Here is a 22,097-nt window from a genome sequence, read left to right as displayed (position 1 = left end):
TTAGTTGCCTAGTTCAGTGGTTCTCAGACTGGAGTGTACGTCAGCATCACCTGGAAGGCACCTAAAACACAGATGACTGGGCCCTTTGCCTAGAATTTCCGATTGTGGAGAACTGAGGGGAAAACAAATTCCCAGGTGATGCTGGTTGTGGGGAGGACACTCTGAGAACAACTAGCTTGTATCATTGACAATAAAACTATAGTATCCCAGTCAGTAGGAGTGATTATGATCTTGAGTGAAACTCAGTCCATGTACCAACCTGTATCAAGGAAGTTGAAGGGCTAAAGGATTGTGTCAGCATCTCAGCATTGAGAATTTGTGCAATTTGTGAACGTGGGAGTGCTGTATTGTGCAGGGTTCTGTGCCAGGTCTTGTGAGGTAAGGATACTGTGATTTTAAAACGGAGCTCACTTTTGGCTGTCTTACAGTCTGTTTGTGAGATAAGACAAATATAACTCAAAAATGCCAGAAGAGAGGTGTAAACAAAAGGCTGAAGAATTCAGAGGGAGGCAGAATCATGTTTGATTGACAATCAAAAAGGAGGAGGCCAAGAAGTGGCATGTCCAGGAAGAGCTAGGCTATTTTTAAGCAGTTTCAAAGTTGAAATCAATAAAGCTTGAAGTTTTCAGCCAGACAGGCCCCAGTTCAAATCTTTGTACTGTGCTGTTAGCTTTGTGATACTTTTCTCTCCGAATCTGTTTCTTCATGTGTAAGGTAGGGAAAATATCCCAAGGATGTTTGTGGAGATAATGTAAAATGCCTAGTATGGAGTCTTGTAGGAAACAAAACACTCAAAAATTGTTGAATAAATGACAAGCTTCTTTAAGGTTTTTCATTGGTTATAATTAGCATTATAATTAGCAAGGTCAAGTCACCAATAACCATCCATTGGCATAAAAGAGATCTGCGCCTTCCGAAACAGCTGGAATAAAATTAAAAGGCAATTTTTGTTAACAGAAAATGGGTGGTACCCAGTGAGTGTGAAATTTGCTACCCCTTTAATCTTGAGGTAGAGCCTTGAATGGACTTTGATTAAATCTCCTTTGACTACATAGCAGTGTGCCTCTGCAGGTTTGCTTGAATATCATGCGAGAGTGAGGCGTTTTTCCTTCTTTGACCACTCTGTATAAACTGACCCTCCCCGCTGCCTGTCTCTGCTCTCCTACTCTCATGCCCACAGCACTGGCGTGGGTTTTCTGGAGTGTTGTCTGTCTTTCCCACTGCTGTAGGCAAGGACTTTGCTCGTTGAATGCTGTATCTTAGCCCTTAGGCCACTGATTGGCACATAGTGAATGAATGGATGAAAGAACCAGTTGAGGGTATTTAGGAGAAGAGGATGGAGAAAAGTATAGGGTAGATTCTTTTAAAAATGGTTTTGTGAGCATTTTTAACTGCAGCAGCAACAGACTTGTATTTTAAGCTCCTGCTGCTCTATTTTGAGGACATTCTAAGTCCACTGGAATGATTTTGAATACCGTTGCTTCTGCAGTGATAGTTGTTGAGAAGAAAGGAAACATCGGCTCAAATATTTTTAGACAGTTTTTACAGAGACTTAAGTCACCAAAAGTGTCTTCCAGAAATCTTCCTGATGGTGGGAGAGACAGAAGAGTTGCTGTTGATAAAAAGTGACTTCCGTATACAGTGTTTACTCTTGTTTTGTGCCAAATAAGAACTTACATGTGCTTGTCCTGCCTTTGCGGCAGTGCAGCCTTGCTTTTCTTGGGTTCCAAGTCAGTCTGGTAAAAAAAGTGTTAGATTTTTTTTCTTAGGGATTTGTTTGGTCTTACCACTGCACTTCTTGGTGTCCCGTGGGATGCTGTTCTGCTGTATCTGTTGAGAGCACGGTGATAGGGATATCACCACTATTTTGCTCTCTAATTTGGAATGTTTTTTTCTATAAAAGATTTGCTTTTCCAGTTTGGTTGCCCAGACCATTGATACATTTGTTGCTCGTTGTTACTTTACATCAAGTGGTAAGGAATTGATGTTGCCCAGGTGGACAGTGGGCAGGTCACTTAGGCAGCCTTGTTCTTAGAAATTCTGAACATATAGCCATAAATGCCTTGAATTTAGAAGTTAGTTCATTGCATACTCTGATATTCTCTGAGGTATTAAAATTATTAAGACATGGACATGGACTTACGTTCACATTTCCCTGAGTGTCCCAGGTCTCTTTCCAGAACCCATTCGTTTGACCTTGGAGCCCAGAAGGCTCACACCTCGACTTGCTTCCTGTATTCTTAAGTCTCTTCTGTCTGCACCTCTCCCTTCTTTCTCATGCCATTTGTTTCCTGGAAAAATTGGGTCATTTGTTTTGCAGGAATGGAACATTCTGGGTGTGGCTGGTTACTTCCTAAGGTGGTTATTGAATTTGGCAACCTCTAATCCCTTTTTGTCTTAAAAACTGTAAGTTCGATCTTAATTAGATTCAGGGGTGTGTGAGAGAGTGTGTGTGTGTGTGTGTGTGTGTGTGTGTGTGTGTGTTTGATAAGAATACTTTGATACTGCTGGGACATTACATCAGGAAGAGTTTGTTGTTTGACTCTCTTTTTAATGATATTACAATTGATTAGTAGGTTTCAGTGTTAATAACCTTTTTACCTTTATTTCAGAAAAGCTTGATTCTTTGCTCTCGGACTACGATATCCTCTCCTTATCCAATATCCAGCAGCACTCTGTGAGAAAAAGGGAGCTGCAGGCCTCAACACACTTAGAAACACTACTGACTTTTTCAGCCTTGAAAAGGTAATATGAAGTATTCATAAAATAATGTTGGGGCAGTGGGGTACTTGGTTTGGTAAAAGCAGAAAAATTGGAGTGTCTAATTAAATCTTAGAAAGTTACAGTGTAAAGATTTGTAATTAGTCTAATTATAGTCTGTCATGCTTCTTGTAATAATGTATTGCTTATTTTAAAATTCATACTAATGACTATTTTTTAAAAAGTAAATGTTTGTTTCAAAAGTGTTAATGATGGTTGTTTATTGTTGCTTAATGATGGTATAATTTATTTTTTGGAATTCTGACAAAGAATTTTAATTAATTGAATGGTTATACTACTTTCGTGATGCTTTAGAATTGTCAGCCTTATACTGAGTACTGTCTTCATATATAAAATGAAGACACCGAGCTTTAGAGATAAAGGATTTATTTAGGCCTCCACAGCCTAGTGGTGAGCTGGGTCTACAATTCAGTGCTCTTTCCTCATTGAATTGCTCTTATCTCATAGCATACATGGATAGATGTGTGGTCTGTTTGGTCATTAATTTTAATATCTCATGTTTCACAGATGTAAATTTGTTAGATAATTACTGGCCTCTTTATAAAGTCTTTTTAGAGAGTTTTATTCATATCAAAAAACAAACATTAGAGGAATATAAATGGACTGACTTTTTCTTTATACATGGGATAGGCCTTCTTCAAGTATTTTAAAGTAATATATGTACCTAGCTTTAAAAAAAAACTACAGAGGAACTTTCCTGATAGTTGAGTGGTTAAGACTCCAGGCTTCCACTGCAGGGGGTGAGGGTTCAATCCCTGGTGGGGGAACCAAGATCTCTTAGGCCTTGGGGCCCCCCTCCCCAAAAAAGACAGCAAGTATAAGAGGTTTTCACTTCTAATTCTGTTGCACTTTCCAGACCCAGCAAGTTTCCTTACAAACTTCCAAAAGATTTTAATGAGTATTTTTTGCATATAGATCTATATTTGTGTAAGTGATATAGATAGAATAGATTTACCTCATTTTTAACAGCTGCATAAATATTCCTGTTTTTAGTACCCTGCAGATGGATATTGTTTAATCAAAGTGATCCCCGCCCCCCCCCCCCCCCCCATAACAAACAGTGCTCCAGGGAATATCTTTATACATGTACTTTGTCGAGGTATCTTTTTAGGATACATTCCTGAAAGGTGAATTACTGTATTGGGTCGGGGTGTACATGTTACAAATGCTTATTGATGTTGACATGTTTCCTCCTAAAGGTTTATGTGCTTCAAGTTGAGATGCATTCTTTCTTTAGGCATTTTAAATTATACCTGACATCAAGTACTGAACGCTTTTCCAAAAATTTCAAAGTCGTGGTGGTAGATGGGAAAGATGAAAGGGAGTACCCCGTCAAGTGGCAGGACTTCTTTAGCGGGCACGTGGTTGGTGAGTAGGTGCTCATTTGTTTGCCTTCGTGTATGGACAGAGGAGCCTGGCAGGCTACAGTCCGTGGGGTCACAAGGAATCGGACATGACTGAGTGACTAACACTGCTACCACTACTGGGAGGTTGGGTGTCCAGATTAAACTAGAGTTGTATTTTCTTTTTTGAGGGGAGGAGAATGGGGTGGCCAAGAAATTCTATTGTTTGTCTTTTTTATTTGAGCTTTGTAAGTCTGGAAGCAGAAGCATGCAAACAGCAGGAAATGGGTATTATCCAGCATGTCATTACTGATTGGGTATTTTGATCGTACAGTGGAGTTCCTCTTAAGTCATAGGAATTTAACTTCCTTTTGTCTCCAGGGAAGGACTGTAGACTTCCCTTATGAGATTGTAAACAAGGGAGATGGGATCATAGATCAATTATTTTACCTCCTATTATGTATTTATTTAATAAAATATATTAAACAAGCAATTGCAGTTTACTTCTGGACATTTTTCTGCAATAAGAAAAAAAAATGGCCCTAAAATACTCAAAAAGTATAGTTTCAGACCTGTATATTCTAGATCATGCTTTCTGCCTCCTCTTTCTTACCCCAAAATAGGTAAAATTATTCCAGAAGAAATTTTGTACTTTCTTTTGTTCTGTAACACACTCTAGATGACCCGAGGGAAAGAGGCCGATTTCAGATGACTAGAGTTGAGATTCCTCTTGCGGGAGTGAGAATACCCACCCACTTTATGGGCTGTGTTCCTTAGATCTCCACAGTGCCTGGATGCATTCCACGCTGTATAAGGGTGTGGTTGATTTTTATCAACAGTAGTGCATAGTTTTTTTGCTTTAAATGTTTTTAATAATGGCTGTTTTTTTTTTAAGGTGAGCCTGACTCTAGGGTTCTAGCACACATAGGAGATGATGATATTACAATAAGAATCAACACAGATGGGGCAGAATATAATATAGAGGTAAGTCTGCATGTGAATTTTTTTTCAAGGAGCATATGTCTCTTATTTTTAGAAAGCCATTTCACAGTTGTTTTAGGAAGAAAAAGCTGTTTAATTATACTTATTTTCTCCTTGTATTTAAGTTTTATTTTTTTAAGACCAGAAAAATAGATGAAAGACTTTTAAAAAACATATCTAAGATACTGTCATAGGACACACTCTGTATTTTTATGACACACTCTGTATTTTTAAGTACAACAATTGAGAGAAAGTCATATGTGGGATGGATAATAGAATAGGAAACTTTCTTCCCCTCCTCTTGTCTTTATTCTTTCTCTTAATAATCCCCAAAAGGTAAAGCTTCTCAAAGATGAAAAGGAAATCTCTTTCCTAGATGCTCTGGAAGTATGTGGTCAATAAAAGGTGACAGTTCATAGTCTGAGAAGTTAAAAGATGAAGCTGTAGGCTCTGACCACTCTTTCATTGAAACCCTTGTAGTCGAAAAAAAAAAGAAACCCTAGTAGTCGAAACCAAGTCCAGAGGAGCCACGTTTTGTATGAGACACATCACTGCATGTCAGATACCAGTTCAGAAAACAAACCGTTTGCTCCCGATTTGTGGGTTGAAGTGTTTTCTGCGTCCCTGAAAAAAGAGAATATTCTGGAACATGGACACATGTTCTCTGAGGTTGCCACAGAAGGGGAACAGCTGGAGAATCCCGCAGGGGAATTTTATGGGCCAGGCTTAGAAGTGGCCTATGTCACTTCCGCCCACGTTCCAGAATTCTTGTCTCTGATCTGCCTACAGAACAGGCTGGAAAAGCTAACCTCCTGTGCTCAACAAGCTGAACAGTGGGGGGAGTGCGCAGCCTTATTTCTGCCACGGTGCACATGTTTGCTTATTTCCTTAAGATCGTCTTTTCTTAGTCCAAAAATGTGTGCATTTAGGATCCAAGTTGGTGATGGTGGTTAGTCACTTAGTTGTGTCTGACTCTTGTGACCCCATGGACTGTAGCCTGCCAGGCTCCTCTTTCCATGAGATTTCTCAGGCAGGAATACTGGAGTGGGTTGCCATTTCCTTCTCCAGGGGATCTTCTGACCCAGGGCTTGAACCCATGTCTCCTGCATCACAGGTGGTCTCCTGAATTGCAGGAGGATTTTTTATCACTGAGCCACTAGGAAAGCCCTAAGATCCAAGTTAAATTTTCTCAGATTCCTCACTTTTCCAAACAATTCCCTTTGGGACAGTTAGGAATTCTGTTTTCATTCATTCCTCTCTGTTTCACCAAGTAAAAAAATGATCATAATTAACATTTTCCTGTGAAATGGTCACTTAAAAGTAAACTCATCAGGTTTGTTGAAGGATTTAGCATGAGATTAGTCATTTTTAAATTGGTCAAGTGGTTTATTACTTACTTAGAAGTCCACTATCTGCTTCCAACCCCCAACTCTGCCAGCTCTAGGAAATCACTTATCTATTCTCTGTCTGTTTATATTTGTCTTTTTGTTTCTTTAGATTTGCTTGGTCAACTCATATAAATGGAATCACACAACATGTGATCTTTTGGTGTCTGGCTACTTTCATTTAGAATGTTTTCAGTGTTCATTCATGTTATAGCATGTGTCAAGTACACCGTTTCTTTTTATTGCCAAATAATATTCCATTATTTGGATATACCACATTTTGTTTATTGATTCATCAGTTGAACATGTGCGTTGTGTCTACTGTTCAACGGCTATTATGACTAATCCTGCTATGAACATTTTTGAACAAGTTTTTATGTGAGCATATATTTTCATTGCTCTTGGGTATGTAATATACTAGGAATGGAATTGTTGGCTCATATGATAACTCCTTTTTTAACTTTTTTATGAAGCTGCTTCACTGTTTTCCATGGTGACCACAGTTTACATCCTCAGCATTTTCATTTACTGCATTTTATATTTCATATTCCATTCTCACCAGCAGTAGATGAGGGTTTCTCCACCTGCTTGCCAATACTTGTTATATGTCGTTTTGATTACAGCTGTCCTAGGGGATATGGTGTCCTTCAGGTTTTGATTTTCATTTCCATGATGGATATGGAGATATATAGATGCACATATACACAGACACAGCATCTTTTTTTGTGTGAACTATCTAATTCAGATGAGACCAGTGTCCTTACAGAGAAGAATTTGGTCTTGACTAGTCAGTTTACTTAACCTGGAAATGAATGTTACTGATATCTAACAATAGGCAAAGGATGTTATAAGAGTTTAATACTTAGGCATTTTTATATTTTCCATCTCAGTTATATTTGTTTTCTATTTTAGCCACTTTGGAGACTAATTAATGATACTAAAGACAAAAGAATGTTAGTTTATAAATCTGAAGATATCAAGAATGTTTCGCGTTTGCAGTCTCCAAAAGTGTGTGGTTATATAAAGGCGGATAATGAAGAGTTGCTTCCAAAAGGGCTGGTAGACAGCGAGCTGCCTGATGGTAAGACGAAAAACATACATTTCAAATAAAAAGCAAGCATAACAGCTGTCTTCAATAGGGATGGTTGTTAGTTGATTTAAAAAAAAAACATGATTATCAAGTAACTGTAGTATTAATTTTGGCTTGAAAATAGTTGTTCAGGAGAGATCACGTATGTTCAGGGTGGTATGGCTATAGACAGGAAACAGGATTGTTCAAAAATTTCTTAAGTTACATTTTTTTTTTTGCCTGTAATAATTGAAAACACTAGAAAAAAGATTGGGAAAGGGCAAACTGAATAATCTGAGGAAAAACATTTTCATTATCAGGTATTTAGAAATGACAGAATAGTACGGTGAATAAACAATCTTCAGATACGTTTATAAGAAATCAGTTGGTAGCAAGAGAGGTATATTTTGTTTAAAAGAAGATGATTAGCAGCCCTGAGATAGATGAATTTAGAGTGCTTTAAAGATTGTCTACCCATTTATTGTTGTTTTATTTAAAGATCAAGTTTTATTTTTAAATTTTTTCTGGCCATGCCAAGTGGCATGAGGGATCCTAATTCTCTGCCTGGTGATCAAACTTGCACCTCCTACATTGGAAGCTCGGAGTGTTAACCGCTGCACTGCCAGGGAAGTCCCCTCACTAATTTTTTAATGTTGGATTATCTGGATATATTTATTTTTACTTTAGTTAATTTGTAGACTTCTAGAAGAAAATGACTCCTCCATAGTTGAGCAATAGATAGGTGGTTATTCTGTGAAGTACTTTTACACTTTTCCTTGTTTTTGAATTCTACAATTTTTTTAAAACTTTTTTATTATTACTTTTTTTTGGCGGCGCCACAAGGCATTCGGGATCACAAGGCAGGGATCGATCCCGTGTCCCTTGCATTGGCAGTGCAGAGTCTTAACCACTGGAATGCCAGGGAAGTCCCTTGAATTCTACAATTTGAAAATCTCATTCTTACTTTTCACTTTTCTTTCTCCAAATTTTTCTTGTTCAAGATATTGTTAAGGATACTGAGCTCAAATAATATTTGTTTCAAAAATATGCTAGATTTAAAACTTTGCTATAAAAAAACTCCTTGTTTTGGTGAATTTTGATTTAATAGTGCATCCAAATTCATATTAGAGCTTGTTCATCGGGTGAAGAGACGAGCCGACCCTAATCCCTTGAAGAACACGTGTAAATTATTGGTGGTAGCAGATCATCGCTTTTACAAATACATGGGCAGAGGGGAAGAGAGTACAACTACCAACTACTTGGTGAGTATTTGACATTGGAGGATATAATCGGCAGAAACGTTCCTGTAGGTGGGCAAGTGCCATTTAAGAGAAGACTGCTATAATTTGAAATGTAATGAAATGAGATCTGTTTCAGATGATTTGTGATTTCCTAGAATATTTGAGGTCTGTCACCTAAGGTTCTTACATTATTTAAACAATAATGTAGTTTGATTATTAATAGTTGTTAGATGCTATTTTCAAATTTTTGAAAACCTATTTTACCTTTCAACTAGGATTTTCTGCACATCAGAAGTTTTATGCGTGTTATGTTTAGGGAAGGTTCATAATATAGACCTTCTGTCTTTATAGAACTGAACTCTGTGAAAACATCACTGTTGTAATGACAGTGGTCCTATTGCTGGGACATATGGATGTATACTCCAGAGTGGGGGAAAAAAGTATTTGTATGAACTTATGTGTATTATTTTTGCTTATATGTATATATCAGAGGAATTGGTCACTTGGTTTGTATCATGTAAAATATCTAACTGTTAGACCATAACTGGGTGAAATAAATGGAACTTCAGTGTCATAACTGTAGGGTGAAGATTTGAAGGCAAGATTACAGAACCATTGATGGCTGGATTTTTAAGCATTTACAGTTGTAATTTTAAAAGTCAAGGGAATCTCATTTCATTGACATTTTCGTCAGTCTGCCCTCACTCCTCGTGATCACTTGGCAGTGAGTGGAATGACATTGAGGGAGTAACAGAGAATGTGGCTATTCATTCTGTAGCGCTGCAGAGCCCAGCACAGCAACGCCGCCTTTCTCCTCGCCTTGCTGGTCCCAGACTGTGCGTTCTTTGTGCCCTTCTTTCCCTTGCCCTCCATGTCAAGTAATTTTATTACGAGGGTAGTAGGAGTAGTGTGTGAAGTCACTATAGTTCTTGTTCCTAAGTAAGAAACTCTTTTTAAAAATTAATTTGTTTATTGGCTGTGCTGGCTTTTCTCTAGTTGCAGTGAGCGGGGGTTACTCTCCTGTCGGATGCTCGGGCTTCACATTGCTGTGGCTTCTCTTGTTGGGGAGCATAGATTCAACAGTTCGGTGCTCAGGTGTAGGGCTTAGTTGCTCCACGGCATGTGAGATCTGCCTGGATCAGAGATTGAACCTGTGTCTCCTGCATTGGCAGGCAGATTCTTTACCACCAAGCTACCAGGGAAGCCCAGGTAGTCTTTCTTGAGAGGCTTCTGTTCTTAGTGTGGGTTTTGTATTAGGGGCTCTTAGTTTACTTCTTTGTTCATTACACCAGGAATATGAATATAAGGTAAGGTCTTGTCTTAGAAATTGCATTTCCTTTTTTTTTCTGGCTGCTCTAGGTCTTTGTTGCTGAGTGTGGGCTTTATCTAGTTGCGACTTGAAGGCTCTAGAGCATGTGGGCTTCAATAATTGTGGCATACAGGCTTAGTTACTGTGCGGCATGTGGGATCTTCCAAGACCAGGGACTGAACCCATGTCCCTTGCATTGTCAGGCAGGTTCCTAACCACTGGACCATGTGGAATTCCCAGAAATTGCATTTCTTGGTCTTAGAGTTACCATAAGCAAAGAACAATTTCGTAGACCTGTAACATACTTCGCAGTTGCCAGAACAAACCTCATTTACCCAGTTTGAACAGTGAAGTCTTCTCTTAAGGAAAAGCTAGGTAATGAGTATCTTGTTCCTACTGTAGTTTGAATCATACTTGGCTGTAATGCTGTCCCTCCTCCCTCAGTAATCTCTGTACTCTACCTCTCCCCCACCCCCGTGAGAGGACAGGAGAGAGGAGACACGGTGAGACCTCATTCCTGTTTCTGCCTCGTGCTTGGGTGCTGAACTTTGCCTAGAAAGGGTCTGAGATAATGGTGGTGGTATGTGTCACTGCTCCTTACTACTTTCTGAAGGTGTTTTTTTTTTTTTTTTTTGAAGTATGTGGCGTGAGTGAACAGAGTACTTCTTTGGGCTATTTTAGGTAAATTGACTATTAACTTTGATTTCTATAGTTGAGTGGCAGTTTTTAAAAAAACCCATTACTTGATATTTCCATTCTCTATGCAGTTGATTACCTGAAATTGGGGGTTAATTGTACAACTGCTTTATTCTGGTAACATTTTGCGTCTAGGAATAATTTCTTTGATAGAACTGTCAACGTTAAGAATAACATGCTAATGTCAGTTTTTTTATTTGGTGAAACTTTTACAGTGGTATTTAAATTGATTTTTTTTTTTAAATCCCTGAAGAACTTATATTAGACTGCAAAGAATGGTGAAATATACATAATGTCTTTCTCTTACTCCCTTTTTATACACACAGATAGAGCTAATTGACAGAGTTGATGACATCTATCGAAACACTTCATGGGACAATGCAGGTTTTAAAGGTTATGGAATACAGATAGAACAGGTATTTATCAATGGATGGGTGTTATAATGTTCAACTAAGTTGTGTGGTATAAATATTTGTCACTTGTATTAACAGCCCAAAAACTTATCTTCTACTTTAATCATGAATTAATATTCTGATATGACAGTGATTTATCTGATAAACTTAAGTGTTTTGATACTATTTATAGATTATGAAATATTCTGTTCTTAGGCTTGTTTTAGGCAGGAAACCTTATGCAACTAAGATCTTTCTTTTTTTCATGGCCTTTTTATCTTCTGTGTTGCTTTACTTTTGCTTATGCTTAATTAATGTCTTTAGTTAGAATTCTAACACATTGTTGAAACCTTAGAAAATTCACTCAAAAATGCTGTGTGTACATTTTCAAGGCATTTATACATATAGAACCATTAGATCTCTTTTCCTAAGAATCTTCTGAGTTCCTATCTGTTAATGATGTCCAGCATTGATGTATTAATGTCATCCCAATTATATCACATAGTGAAAATTGTTCCAAATTGATAAGACTTGTTAGTATCTGGTATTCTGAAATTGGCTATTACTTTGGACAGACATTTTGACATATAAATTAAGGAAATTATCTCGTTTTTTTCAGGTTGTTTGTACTAAAGTAGCCATATTACAGGTTCTGTAGTGTAGAATTTAGAGAATAAAAAGAAGAAAGCTTTTGAAATCATGTATCATACTTCTAATAAATGTTCCACTTTTATAGTACCTGTATAAAACTAAGAGTTATTTTTCCCTTTTCCGTTTTCTTTTACTCTTTTGCATTTCCTTTTTAAAGTTTCTATTTGAATAGGTGATATATACACATGGTACAAAAGCCAGTGAAAAGTAAGTCTCCTCAGCTACCCATCGTCAAACCAGTTCCTTTCCCCAGAGACATCCATGTTGCTAGTTTCATCCATATCTCCCCAGAGATATTTTATGCATGTATAGCATGTGTTTGTCTGTGTGTGATATGTTGTACTCTTTTGCACCTTGCTTTTTCATTTCATGAATATGTTGATGATTACCCCATTATGGTACAATAAAGGTGTCTCACTTGTTTAAAATAGCTGCAGTATATTTGAATTCTAGCAGACCAATGAATAAAGCTGCTTTTTGCTTTAGGAATTTGGAACCAGTTTGAGAAAAACTAGATGTGGTAGGAGATTAAAATACCAGCTTCTTTAATGATGGTAGGTGGGTTGGAGAATGTGGCTTAAATGTGCACTCAGAGTGGGCTCCCACATAGTTCATCCCAGAATGGATCTTGATCACCCAGCGCCAGAGCTTCAAAGCCCACCCCAGTGAGTTTACCACATGGTTGGGGAGCAGACTGCAGTATCTCCTCTGTAGGCAGGCAGATCTGAAAGAGATGAGAGAAACAGTGAGCTGAGCATGACTTTCTTCCTTTTTGCATTAGCCTTTGGAGAGAAACCAGCATCCTTTTTTTTTTTTTTTTTTTTAAAGTAGGATTAATATGAATTTGTGCTATATGTATAAGGATTTTTTTTTTTTTACTCACATGTCTGGTGTGCAGAGCTGTACATCTTATTCTCATCTCTGAATCACTGGAATAAATGATTTTAGGCTCATGGAACCTAGATTTTTATTTTTTCCAACTAAATAAGAAATAAAAATGAGTACACTTATAAATTTATAAATCATTCTTTGACATTTTTCATACCATTTTGGTTCTCAGTTTGTTTTTAATCATTGGATATTAGAATTGAAGAATTTTATGGAATTTTGACTCTAAAACTTTTTTTTTTTTAAAGAATGGTCAATGGTCTTTTTTGACTTAGTTGAAACAATGCAGTATTATTTTAGTCTTGTGAACTTTTCTGAAGTGTTCTAAGTATTTTATCTCTTTAAGTATAGATTCGCATTCTCAAGTCTCCACAAGTGGTGAAACCTGGTGAAAGGCACTTCAATATGGCAAAAAGTTACCCAAATGAAGAAAAAGATGCTTGGGATGTGAAGACGTTACTAGAAGTAGGTCATGGAACCCTGAGTGTGATACTGTTTAACACCATTCTGTGGTTTCTAAAAATGTGGGTCATGTTTGTATTAATGAGGGGGTGTCTTAGAGGTGGTGAGCACCAGGGTCAGCACCCCCCAGCTGATCCAGGATGACCTCTTCCCCTGTTGCTGGGCAGACAGCAAGGTGGACAGAACTGAAAGTGAAAATTGCTAGAAAACAATGCTTCTTAATGGTAAAATCTCTGCGAATCCAACAAAGTAATGGAGCTTTAGGAAATAAATGGATACCCACCTTTGCCGGGGTCCTTGCCCCAGCAGGATCCAGGGGTACCCTCAGGATGAACGGCGTTGGCGAGTGAGAGAGAAAGGGGGAGAGAGAGAAACAGAGAGAGACCAGATCGGGATGTGCAGCAGAGTCTGGCAATGTTTTATTCTTCACTGTAGTCTTTATACCCTAAGTTGGTACATTTCTAAGGGGGCGATAAGCATACAGATTTAGTTTAACATTACATCAGCTTGTCCTTCACGAAACCAGGTGTTCTCTGTATATTTTTGTTTATGAGAGTCTTTTCCCATAGATTTTTTGTACATTATCTTCTGGCCTTGAGCTTAGCAGAAAGCAGAAAAGTGGCAGTCTCATGATACAGCAGGTTGCAACATAATAGAAATACAATCCTGTTAACACAAAAGTCAGTCTTTTTGCAGAAGTTCTCAGCTAAATTTATCTAAAAAGTTTAACACACAAAGACTGCAGCACCGGTGAGGCAGCCTCTGCTTTAGCACTCTTGGTTAAAATTAACAATTATCTTATTGTTTTTACACTAGGGCTAAACTCTTATTTTTCTAGATCTCCAACTATGTTAACAATAGTTTCCACTGCACAACCTGAGCACATTAACATCAATCAAATGTTGATCCAATAACTACTTTTAAAACAATATTTTTTGTGTTCTCTAATAGGGCTTCCTCACCCCTCAAAGGGCTCTGTGCCTATTAGGGCCTTTTTTATGGTTAATCTTTATGTATAATATCTTTTGGCTTTCAGGCCGGTTGACAGTTTATGGCTTGCACCTGGTGTGACTTTAAGCAACTTCAGTAGCCAACCCTGTCTTTTTTGTGGTTAATCTGTTTTCTTTCTATTAGGTGTCATCTCCATGGGAACTAGATAGGATTACATTTTTACAGAACAGAAATGCAAAGGATTGCAAAAACAGCAGATACGGCACAAAACAGGCTCTTAGTCTAAAAGTTAATTACCTGCAAGAAGTCACCAGCTAATCTCTATCTAAACTATTTTCTATTAGGCTCATTTGTGGCTATTATATTTGTGGGGCTTTTCTCATCCCGAGGAGGGACCTATGCTTAATAGTTTCTTTTGTTAGCGTACTGTGCTTAGGATGTTTAGAACAATCATGAGCATTTTTTGCAATGAGAGCACACATTTATCAAACAAGCCAGAATGCCAGCAAAAGGGTTTGAATTGAAGCATTTCCTTCATCCCTGGCCCCTTCATAGGATACCAGCATCTGGGAGATTTATTAATTAGGGTTTTAAGTTGGTCTTTATTCAGTGAAAGAGGAGCAGGAGAACTCTCGGCAGGCAACACAACAATCTGCAGCAGGGCAAACAAGAACAACAGCAGAAAAGGGAGGAGGATACAGGGTGGGGTAGAGGCCGAGGCCAACCTGGAGGGTCCCTTGTATCCTGAACGGCCTTGCGTGTCAGGTTTTTTCTTCATGACCTCGTCATGGGTGGGATCTCCCATAATGGCTCCCAGCACACCTTATTCTGAATAAATTTCTTATACATGATTTTGTTAGTTCAGGTTTCTTTGAAGCTTATTAGTAGATGTCTGAGGTCAGTAATTACCAAATGGTATGAAAATATATTAGGTGGTAGAGGTGTAATGTGGAGATCTGAAAGTACTCTAGGAAATTTTTAATTTGTGTGTTTTTATTTTGGTAACTAAGGATAACATAAATACCATATGCCATATGGATTCTTGTCTTGACATGATACGATTTATCATTTTTGTCCCTGGGTCTCTGTCTATGGGCTTCCCTAGTAGCTCAGATGGTAAAGCATCCGCCTGCAATGCAGGAGACACAGGTTCGATCCCTGGGTTGGGAAGACTTCCCTGCAGAAGGAAATGTCAACCCACTCCAGTATTCTTGCCTGGAGAATTTCATGGACAGAGGAACCTGGCGGGCTACAGTCCATGGGGTTGCAAAGAGTTGGACACGACTGAGTGACTAACACGCACGCTGTCTATACCTTTGCTTTGTTGTAAAATGGCCTTCTGTGAATTGATAACGTTTATCTTCTACTGTGTTGTTAATTTGTTAGTTTCCCATGGCTGCTGAAACAAATTACCGCAAATTTAGCAGCTTAAAACAGCACTTTGTTTATCTGATGGTTTCTAGGCTTAGTCCATGCACAGTGTGGCTCATCTGGATTCTCTGGTTAGAGTCTCACAAGACTGAAGTGAAGTCAGGTTTTCAAAGCTTGAGCGGAATTGAGGCTGTTAGCAGTTTGAGATCCATAGAGTGCTGTATCTGTGTAATACTACTTAGCCAAGAAAAAGAATGAAATTTTGCCATCTGCAACAACAGGGATGGACTTGGAGGGTCTTACGATAAGTAAATAATTTAGAGAAGGCTACTGTGTGATACCAGTTATATATGCAATCCAGAAATACAGAAAACTAGTGGATGTGGTGACAAAGAAATACAGATATAGAGAACAAATTAGTGGTTAGCAGTGAGGAGAGGGAAAGGGCAATATAGGGGTAGGGGATGAAGAGGTGCAAACCATTATGTATAAAATAAGCTACAAGGATATACTGTACAACACGGGACTATAGCCATTATTTTATAACAACTGTAAATGGAGTATAACCTTTAAAATGTAAATTACTGTATTGTACATCTGTAATCTATGTCTATCGACTATACTTTGGTTTAAAAAAATGTAAAACAATGCAATTGTACAGTATGGTAGTATTCTGGAATATTTAGTTGAAACATCTTTTAGTCTGATGTAACTGTTAATCTAATTAAGAGCACTTTGTTTTTTTAAAAGCAATTTAGTTTTGATATTGCTGAAGAAGCATCTAAAGTCTGCTTAGCACATCTTTTCACGTACCAAGATTTTGATATGGGAACTCTTGGCTTAGCTTATGTTGGTTCTCCCAGAGCGAACAGTCATGGAGGTGTTTGTCCAAAGGGTAAGTTTTTCATTTGTTGTATGAAATATTTGGGAATAGCAAGGTGATTGGATTATAATATAATTGTGTCATAATAATTATAATTATTGAACAAGCCATTTGTTTCTTTTTCCCTGTAGCTTATTACAGTCCAATTGGGAAGAAAAATATATATTTGAATAGTGGTTTGACCAGCACAAAAAATTATGGTAAAACCATCCTTACAAAGGTATGTTCTTTAATTTTTAAAAGAGTAGATTTTGAGTTTATTATTGTAGTGGGACCTCAGCAGTTACATATTTATGTAGATATCTTTTTAAAAAGTAATGCATACTGTTTTTTGTGCCTGAACAGATGTATGTTTTTAGTGACAAATATGAAAAGTATAAAGAAGAAAATATTGTCAGCTGTCAAACTTCTTTTGAGACCAGTTTGGGATTATTGTTTTTCCTAAAGACATCCTTTCTGGAGCCCTTCATCTGCAGCTCCCGATAAAGTACTGCTATCCAGAACATATAACAAATATACTAAAAACTCAAAAATAAAAAAATGAACAACCCAATTTTAAAATAGGCTAAAGATCTTAATAAACACCTCACCAAAGAAGATATACAGGTGGCAAATAAACATAGTGAAAAGATGCTCAACACTGTATGTTATTAGGCAATTGCAAATCAAAACAACAAGGAGAGCCCGTTATAAAACAAATAGAAATGGCTAACATCCAAAGTATTGATAATACCAAATGCTAGTGAGGATGTGGAACAACATGAATTCTCATACATAGCTGGTGGGAGTGCAAAATGGTATTAATACAATCGCTTAGGAAGACTGTGGCAGTGTCTCAGAAAAGTAAACATACTCTGGTGTTACATTGGACCCAGCACCCTCAGTATTTAGTCAAAGGAGTCCTCACAGAAACCTGCATGTGGATGTTTATAACAGCTTTATTAGTGACTGCCAAGACTTGGAAGCAACCAACATGTCTTTCTGTAGGTGAATGGATAAACAAACTGGTACATCCAGATAATGAAATACTATTAAGCACTTTAAAAAAGAGCTATCAAGTTATAAACACATGGAGGAACCATAAATGTATATTATTAAGTAGAAGAAGCCAATCTGTTTGATTACATCTATATGACATTCTGTAAAAGGCAAACCCATGGGAGCAATACAGTGATGAGTGGTTGCCAAGAGTGGAGGGAGGGAGGGATGAGTAGGCAGAGTTACAGAGGATTTTCTTTTGGGTGTTGAAACTGTTCTGTGTACTTTAATGATGGATATAAGACATTATGTGTGGACTTCTCTGACAGTCCAGTGGTTAAGATTCTGCCTTCCAAAGCAGGCCGTGCAGGTTCGATCCCTTGTCAGGAAGCTAAGATCCCACGTGCCCCATGGCCAAAAAACGAAAACATAAAACAAGTAATGTTGTAAAAAAGATTCAATAAAGACTTTAAAAATAGTCCACATCAAAAAAAATTTGTTTAAAAAAGAAAAAGACATTATGTGTTTGCCAAAACCCATAGAAAGTACAACACAAAGAGCAAACCCTAATATAAATTATGGACTTCGGTGAATTAAGAAAAAAAAAAGTGAAATGGGATTCAGAAGAAAAATATGATAAGTAGTTTTTGGAAACTTTAATTTCCAAAATTGTTTTTTATGGTGCTCTCCTTTGCCTTTTTGGCATTATAGTGTCATCAGTGGTTTGATTTCATGACATGTCTCCCAGAGTTTTTCTATTGTTTAAGACACATGGAACAAGAAAAATAAATTATTTATATGTTTTTTAAAGTGTTAGTCTGTTGTTTTTTTTTAAAGTGGGTTAGAGAATCCACTAATGAATTTTTCCAAAGCATAGTTTGGAATTACTTCCCCATATTGCACCTTTGGGATTTGAATACTTTTTTGCTAAAAATGCAAAATTTTCTTTACTACCATTTTAATATTAACACTTGAAAACCTTCAACATATTGGTTTCAGAATTGGGACTATTTGTTTTTAAAAAATATACAGTGTCTTGTAAAATATGTACAGATTTTTTTCATGTCCATGGAGTGATTCCCGCCCCCCTCATTTCAGGAGAGAAAAAAAGAAATCAGTAAATTGTTATTTTATGCAGTTAAATATGGGAAAAGTTTTAGCTTTACTGACTAAATTTACCTTTCTATTCAGATAGAAATCCTCTGGTGATCTGATAGGTTCAGTACAATCCTTTAACTGGATTCTGAACAAAATCCTCTGGGTCATTAAGATTGTCATTGGACAAGAATTCAGTCACTGGGATAAGCAGTATTGTTGTGCTGTTCTTTAGTTGTCTAGTTTTGACCTTCCCACCACACTTAGAAGTGTGACTGAGATGAGGGGCGGGGGGCAGGGGACTTGGGTGATTGGTTATTAGCTCTTTGGTTTATCAGTGCCAGGCAGTTTTGGAATGGCCAGTGTTTGGTTCCTCATTCAGTGTTCCAATCTATCTTTTAATTTATATTTTCTTACATTGATTTAAATTCATTGATATAATACTACTTAACAGTATTCAATACAATCTTAAATATTCCATTTAATTTCTATAACTGATAGAAGAAGTCCTAGTCCATCTGTTGCCCTGTTGTTGATCTGAATCTGACTGATCAGGTCCCATTTAAGAGCAGAGCCCAACTCTCCACAGCAGGTGATGGTTAGGTGTTAGGAAGTAACGTTTTCTCTGCATGATCCTTCAGGAAGCTGACCTTGTTACAACTCACGAATTGGGGCACAACTTTGGAGCAGAGCACGACCCAGACGGTCTGGCGGAATGTGCCCCAAATGAGGACCAGGGAGGGAAGTATGTCATGTACCCCATAGCTGTGAGCGGTGACCACGAGAACAATAAGGTACGTGTCTTCTGGCACTTTATTTTTTTAATGTGATTAGGTAAGAAGAGATGATGCTGAATGATAATGAGAGCCCAGAAAAGCTTTCCATTCATGCTGCAGTCCACAGGGTCACGTGACTGAGTGGCTGAGTGACTGACCGACAACAGCTAGGGATGGAACTGCACGTTACCAAGTCCGTGAAACATGGTCCATCTAAATCTGCCCATTTGGATTGTGTGTTGTCAAGGTTAATCATGTGTTGCTTTGAGCTGTATGGAAAATTACTTACTTAATGCCTTGCACTAGAGTCCTAGTTTGCAGGGTCTGGTGGGCTCAGACTTTCAGTTAAAATTTTCTTTCATTTACAAGCGTATCACTCATATTAACTCTACATTGCTTCACAATTTGCATGTTTTAATAAACTTTTGCAACAAAGTATGTATAATTTGCCAGATGTAAGTGTCCTGTGGGTCAGGCCCTTTCCTTTCTGCTTTACAGCTCTGTCTTTAGTGCTCATTCGGGGTACCTGGTATGCAGTAAATACTGTTTACTTTGTCAAGTAAGTAGAGAGATCATATTCTGTTGAAGGTGTTTGGAATACTCGACACTCGTTGACTTGGGACATGGGAAATAGCTTCAGAGACTTCCTGAGAGTGGCTGTGGCTCACTTGTAGAGTCTGAACTGAAAGTCTTCATAGACATCTGTCTGGTTCTTTTTACTTTTTGTAAGAGAATGGAAAGTGGGGCTGAAAATTCCAAGCTTCTAATCATGACTTGGTCTTTCTGGTGACCAGTGTCCACTCAGGAGCCCACTCAGAGTCTGCTCATTACAACCAAAGACACTCCTATTACCTAGGAAATTATGGAGGTTTCAGGAGCTCTGTGCCCGGAGCTGTGGCCAGAGATGAGTGTATGTTTTATACTGTCTCATGAGGGTCTTGTGTTCTCTGCTCCTCAGGGGTCTCATGGCGCTTGTCTGGGTGGCAGATGAAGCCATTGTAGTCATTTGCAGACTGTGGAGGCCCTACCTCTAAAAGTATTCGGGCTGAGTTTTACCCAAATCTTTTTTCGCTTTTCTTGATATTTTCAAATTGTTTGGGAACTGGACTCTATTTTAGAGCATCAGGAAAAATGCCCAAATGTAGGTTATTTCTGTGGTTTTGCATATCAAGTAGACAAGCTAGGGGTCAACTGTAGCAACTCAAACTTAAGATCTTGGGAAGCAGTGAAGACGTTTAGGTAATAATTTGAAATTTAATCTTTTAATAGACTGTATATATACGCACACACATATATATATGTAGTATCACATCTCTTAATAAACTCAACTTTTAAAACACTTTAAACATAGATGACTGATGTAAATTCAGGGAATCGGAGCAGACGTGTTCTTCAGGCCTGGATTATTGTATCTAGGAAGACAGGGGTCTGCCTGGTTCTCAGTGTCCCCGCAGTGGGGCCACTCTGAGCCTGAGGCTTAGTCTGGTGACTCTCTGCTCATGCCCGACTGGTGCGGGTGTTTGGTCTCAGCATTTGTGTAGCTTACTTTCCTGTGAAGAATTTTAGGCTCTTTACCAATTCACATAATGTTTCTAGCCTCCTGCAGAGGAAGATGCTGTGCAAATGGCATTTAAAGGCGACCGTGAACCCTGATAAGCCTTCAAGCTGGTTTTGGTTGTGGCTTTTGTGTTAAAGTTTGTCCCTGGAGAATAAGCACAAACACTGCCTGGATTTTTATGTTATCTTGGGTCCTTTGTGGCCTTTTTTCTCTTAAGATGTTTTCAAACTGCAGTAAACAGTCCATCTATAAGACCATTGAAAGCAAGTCCCAGGAGTGTTTCCAAGAACGCAGCAACAAAGTGTGCGGGAACTCCAGGGTGGACGAGGGCGAGGAGTGCGACCCCGGCATCATGTACCTCAACAACGACACTTGCTGCAACAGCGACTGCACGCTGAGGCCAGGTGTGCAGTGCAGGTGAGGGGTGCGGCATGGTGGGTGTTTGGGTGCCTAACGAGGGGTCCCCACGATGATGGGCTGAAAATACAGGGCCTTTAGAATCATTAGAGGGCCTGTGAAGTGTGTGTCTACCCCTGTACAGCAAGAAAAATGTTTTCTGGAAAGCAATTTGACATTCCATGACAAATCCTCAGTCTTGCATCCTCTCTGCTGTAGCGATGCCATAGTACAGAGAATCCTAAGGAAGCAGAGATGTACAAAGATGACTTAGCAAGGAGGTTCATGGCACATTCTTTCATAACAATCCTAGGACATAAACTCATTCCTGTGTATCTGTGCTGTAGAAGAGCATTGAAGAATGCCATTGAATCACAGAAACTAAACGTGGAGGAAGGTTTAGTTACAAACCTCTAACTTGTTACAGGTTACAAGTTAGAAGGTCTTATATTTCCATTTTTAATGTCCTGTGCCTGGCTTAGAAGTAGAGGGGGTAACTTTAATTTATGGTGAGTGCCAGATTTAACTGTATACAGTGCATATTAACACTGTAAATACTGACTAGGCTGCCTAGTTTCTTGACTACTGATTGCCTTGTGGGGTTGTTTTTTGTGGCGGTTTTTTTTTTTTTTTGCTTTAATTTTTGTCTGGGTCATGTGGCATGAGGGATTTTAGTCCCCTTACCAAGGATTGAACCGACGCACCCTGCATGGGGAGCACGAGTCTTAACCACAGGACCACCAGGGAAGTCCCTTTTTTAAAAAAAGAATAAAAATGTATTAAGTGAATGAAAACCAGAGACACGAAGGTGTTTTAAAGATGAGTCACTGTGGACCACTGCTGCCCGTGTCTGCATTGGGAAGGGCAGAGGGACTCTGTCCGGTGGTGCCA

General features: G+C 38.3%; 1 protein-coding gene across 3 annotated transcripts in view; it reads left to right on the top strand.

The window, feature by feature from the left end:
- ADAM17 (ADAM metallopeptidase domain 17) overlaps positions 1 to 22,097 on the top strand; it is a 41,945-nt gene that overhangs the window by 9,844 nt on the left and 10,004 nt on the right. Inside the window, exons 2-12 of one of the 3 annotated variants that reach the window (XM_061154793.1) lie at positions 2,613 to 2,745; positions 4,019 to 4,149; positions 5,020 to 5,108; positions 7,403 to 7,571; positions 8,688 to 8,821; positions 11,132 to 11,221; positions 13,088 to 13,201; positions 16,271 to 16,415; positions 16,535 to 16,623; positions 19,118 to 19,270; positions 21,028 to 21,227. In XM_061154793.1, the coding sequence (XP_061010776.1) occupies positions 2,613 to 2,745; positions 4,019 to 4,149; positions 5,020 to 5,108; positions 7,403 to 7,571; positions 8,688 to 8,821; positions 11,132 to 11,221; positions 13,088 to 13,201; positions 16,271 to 16,415; positions 16,535 to 16,623; positions 19,118 to 19,270; positions 21,028 to 21,227 (1,447 nt within the window). Of the gene's footprint in view, positions 1 to 2,612; positions 2,746 to 4,018; positions 4,150 to 5,019; positions 5,109 to 7,402; positions 7,572 to 8,667; positions 8,822 to 11,131; positions 11,222 to 13,082; positions 13,202 to 16,270; positions 16,416 to 16,534; positions 16,624 to 19,117; positions 19,271 to 21,027; positions 21,228 to 22,097 lie in introns of those variants that run through there. The other 2 variants (XM_061154794.1, XM_061154795.1) reach the window with 2 other exon arrangements.

Source organism: Dama dama, chromosome 11 (genome assembly GCF_033118175.1).
Source record: "Dama dama isolate Ldn47 chromosome 11, ASM3311817v1, whole genome shotgun sequence".
Lineage (NCBI taxonomy): Eukaryota > Metazoa > Chordata > Mammalia > Artiodactyla > Cervidae > Dama > Dama dama.
Note: the sequence above shows the minus strand (reverse complement) of the source record. Positions and strands in the feature narration are given on the sequence as shown.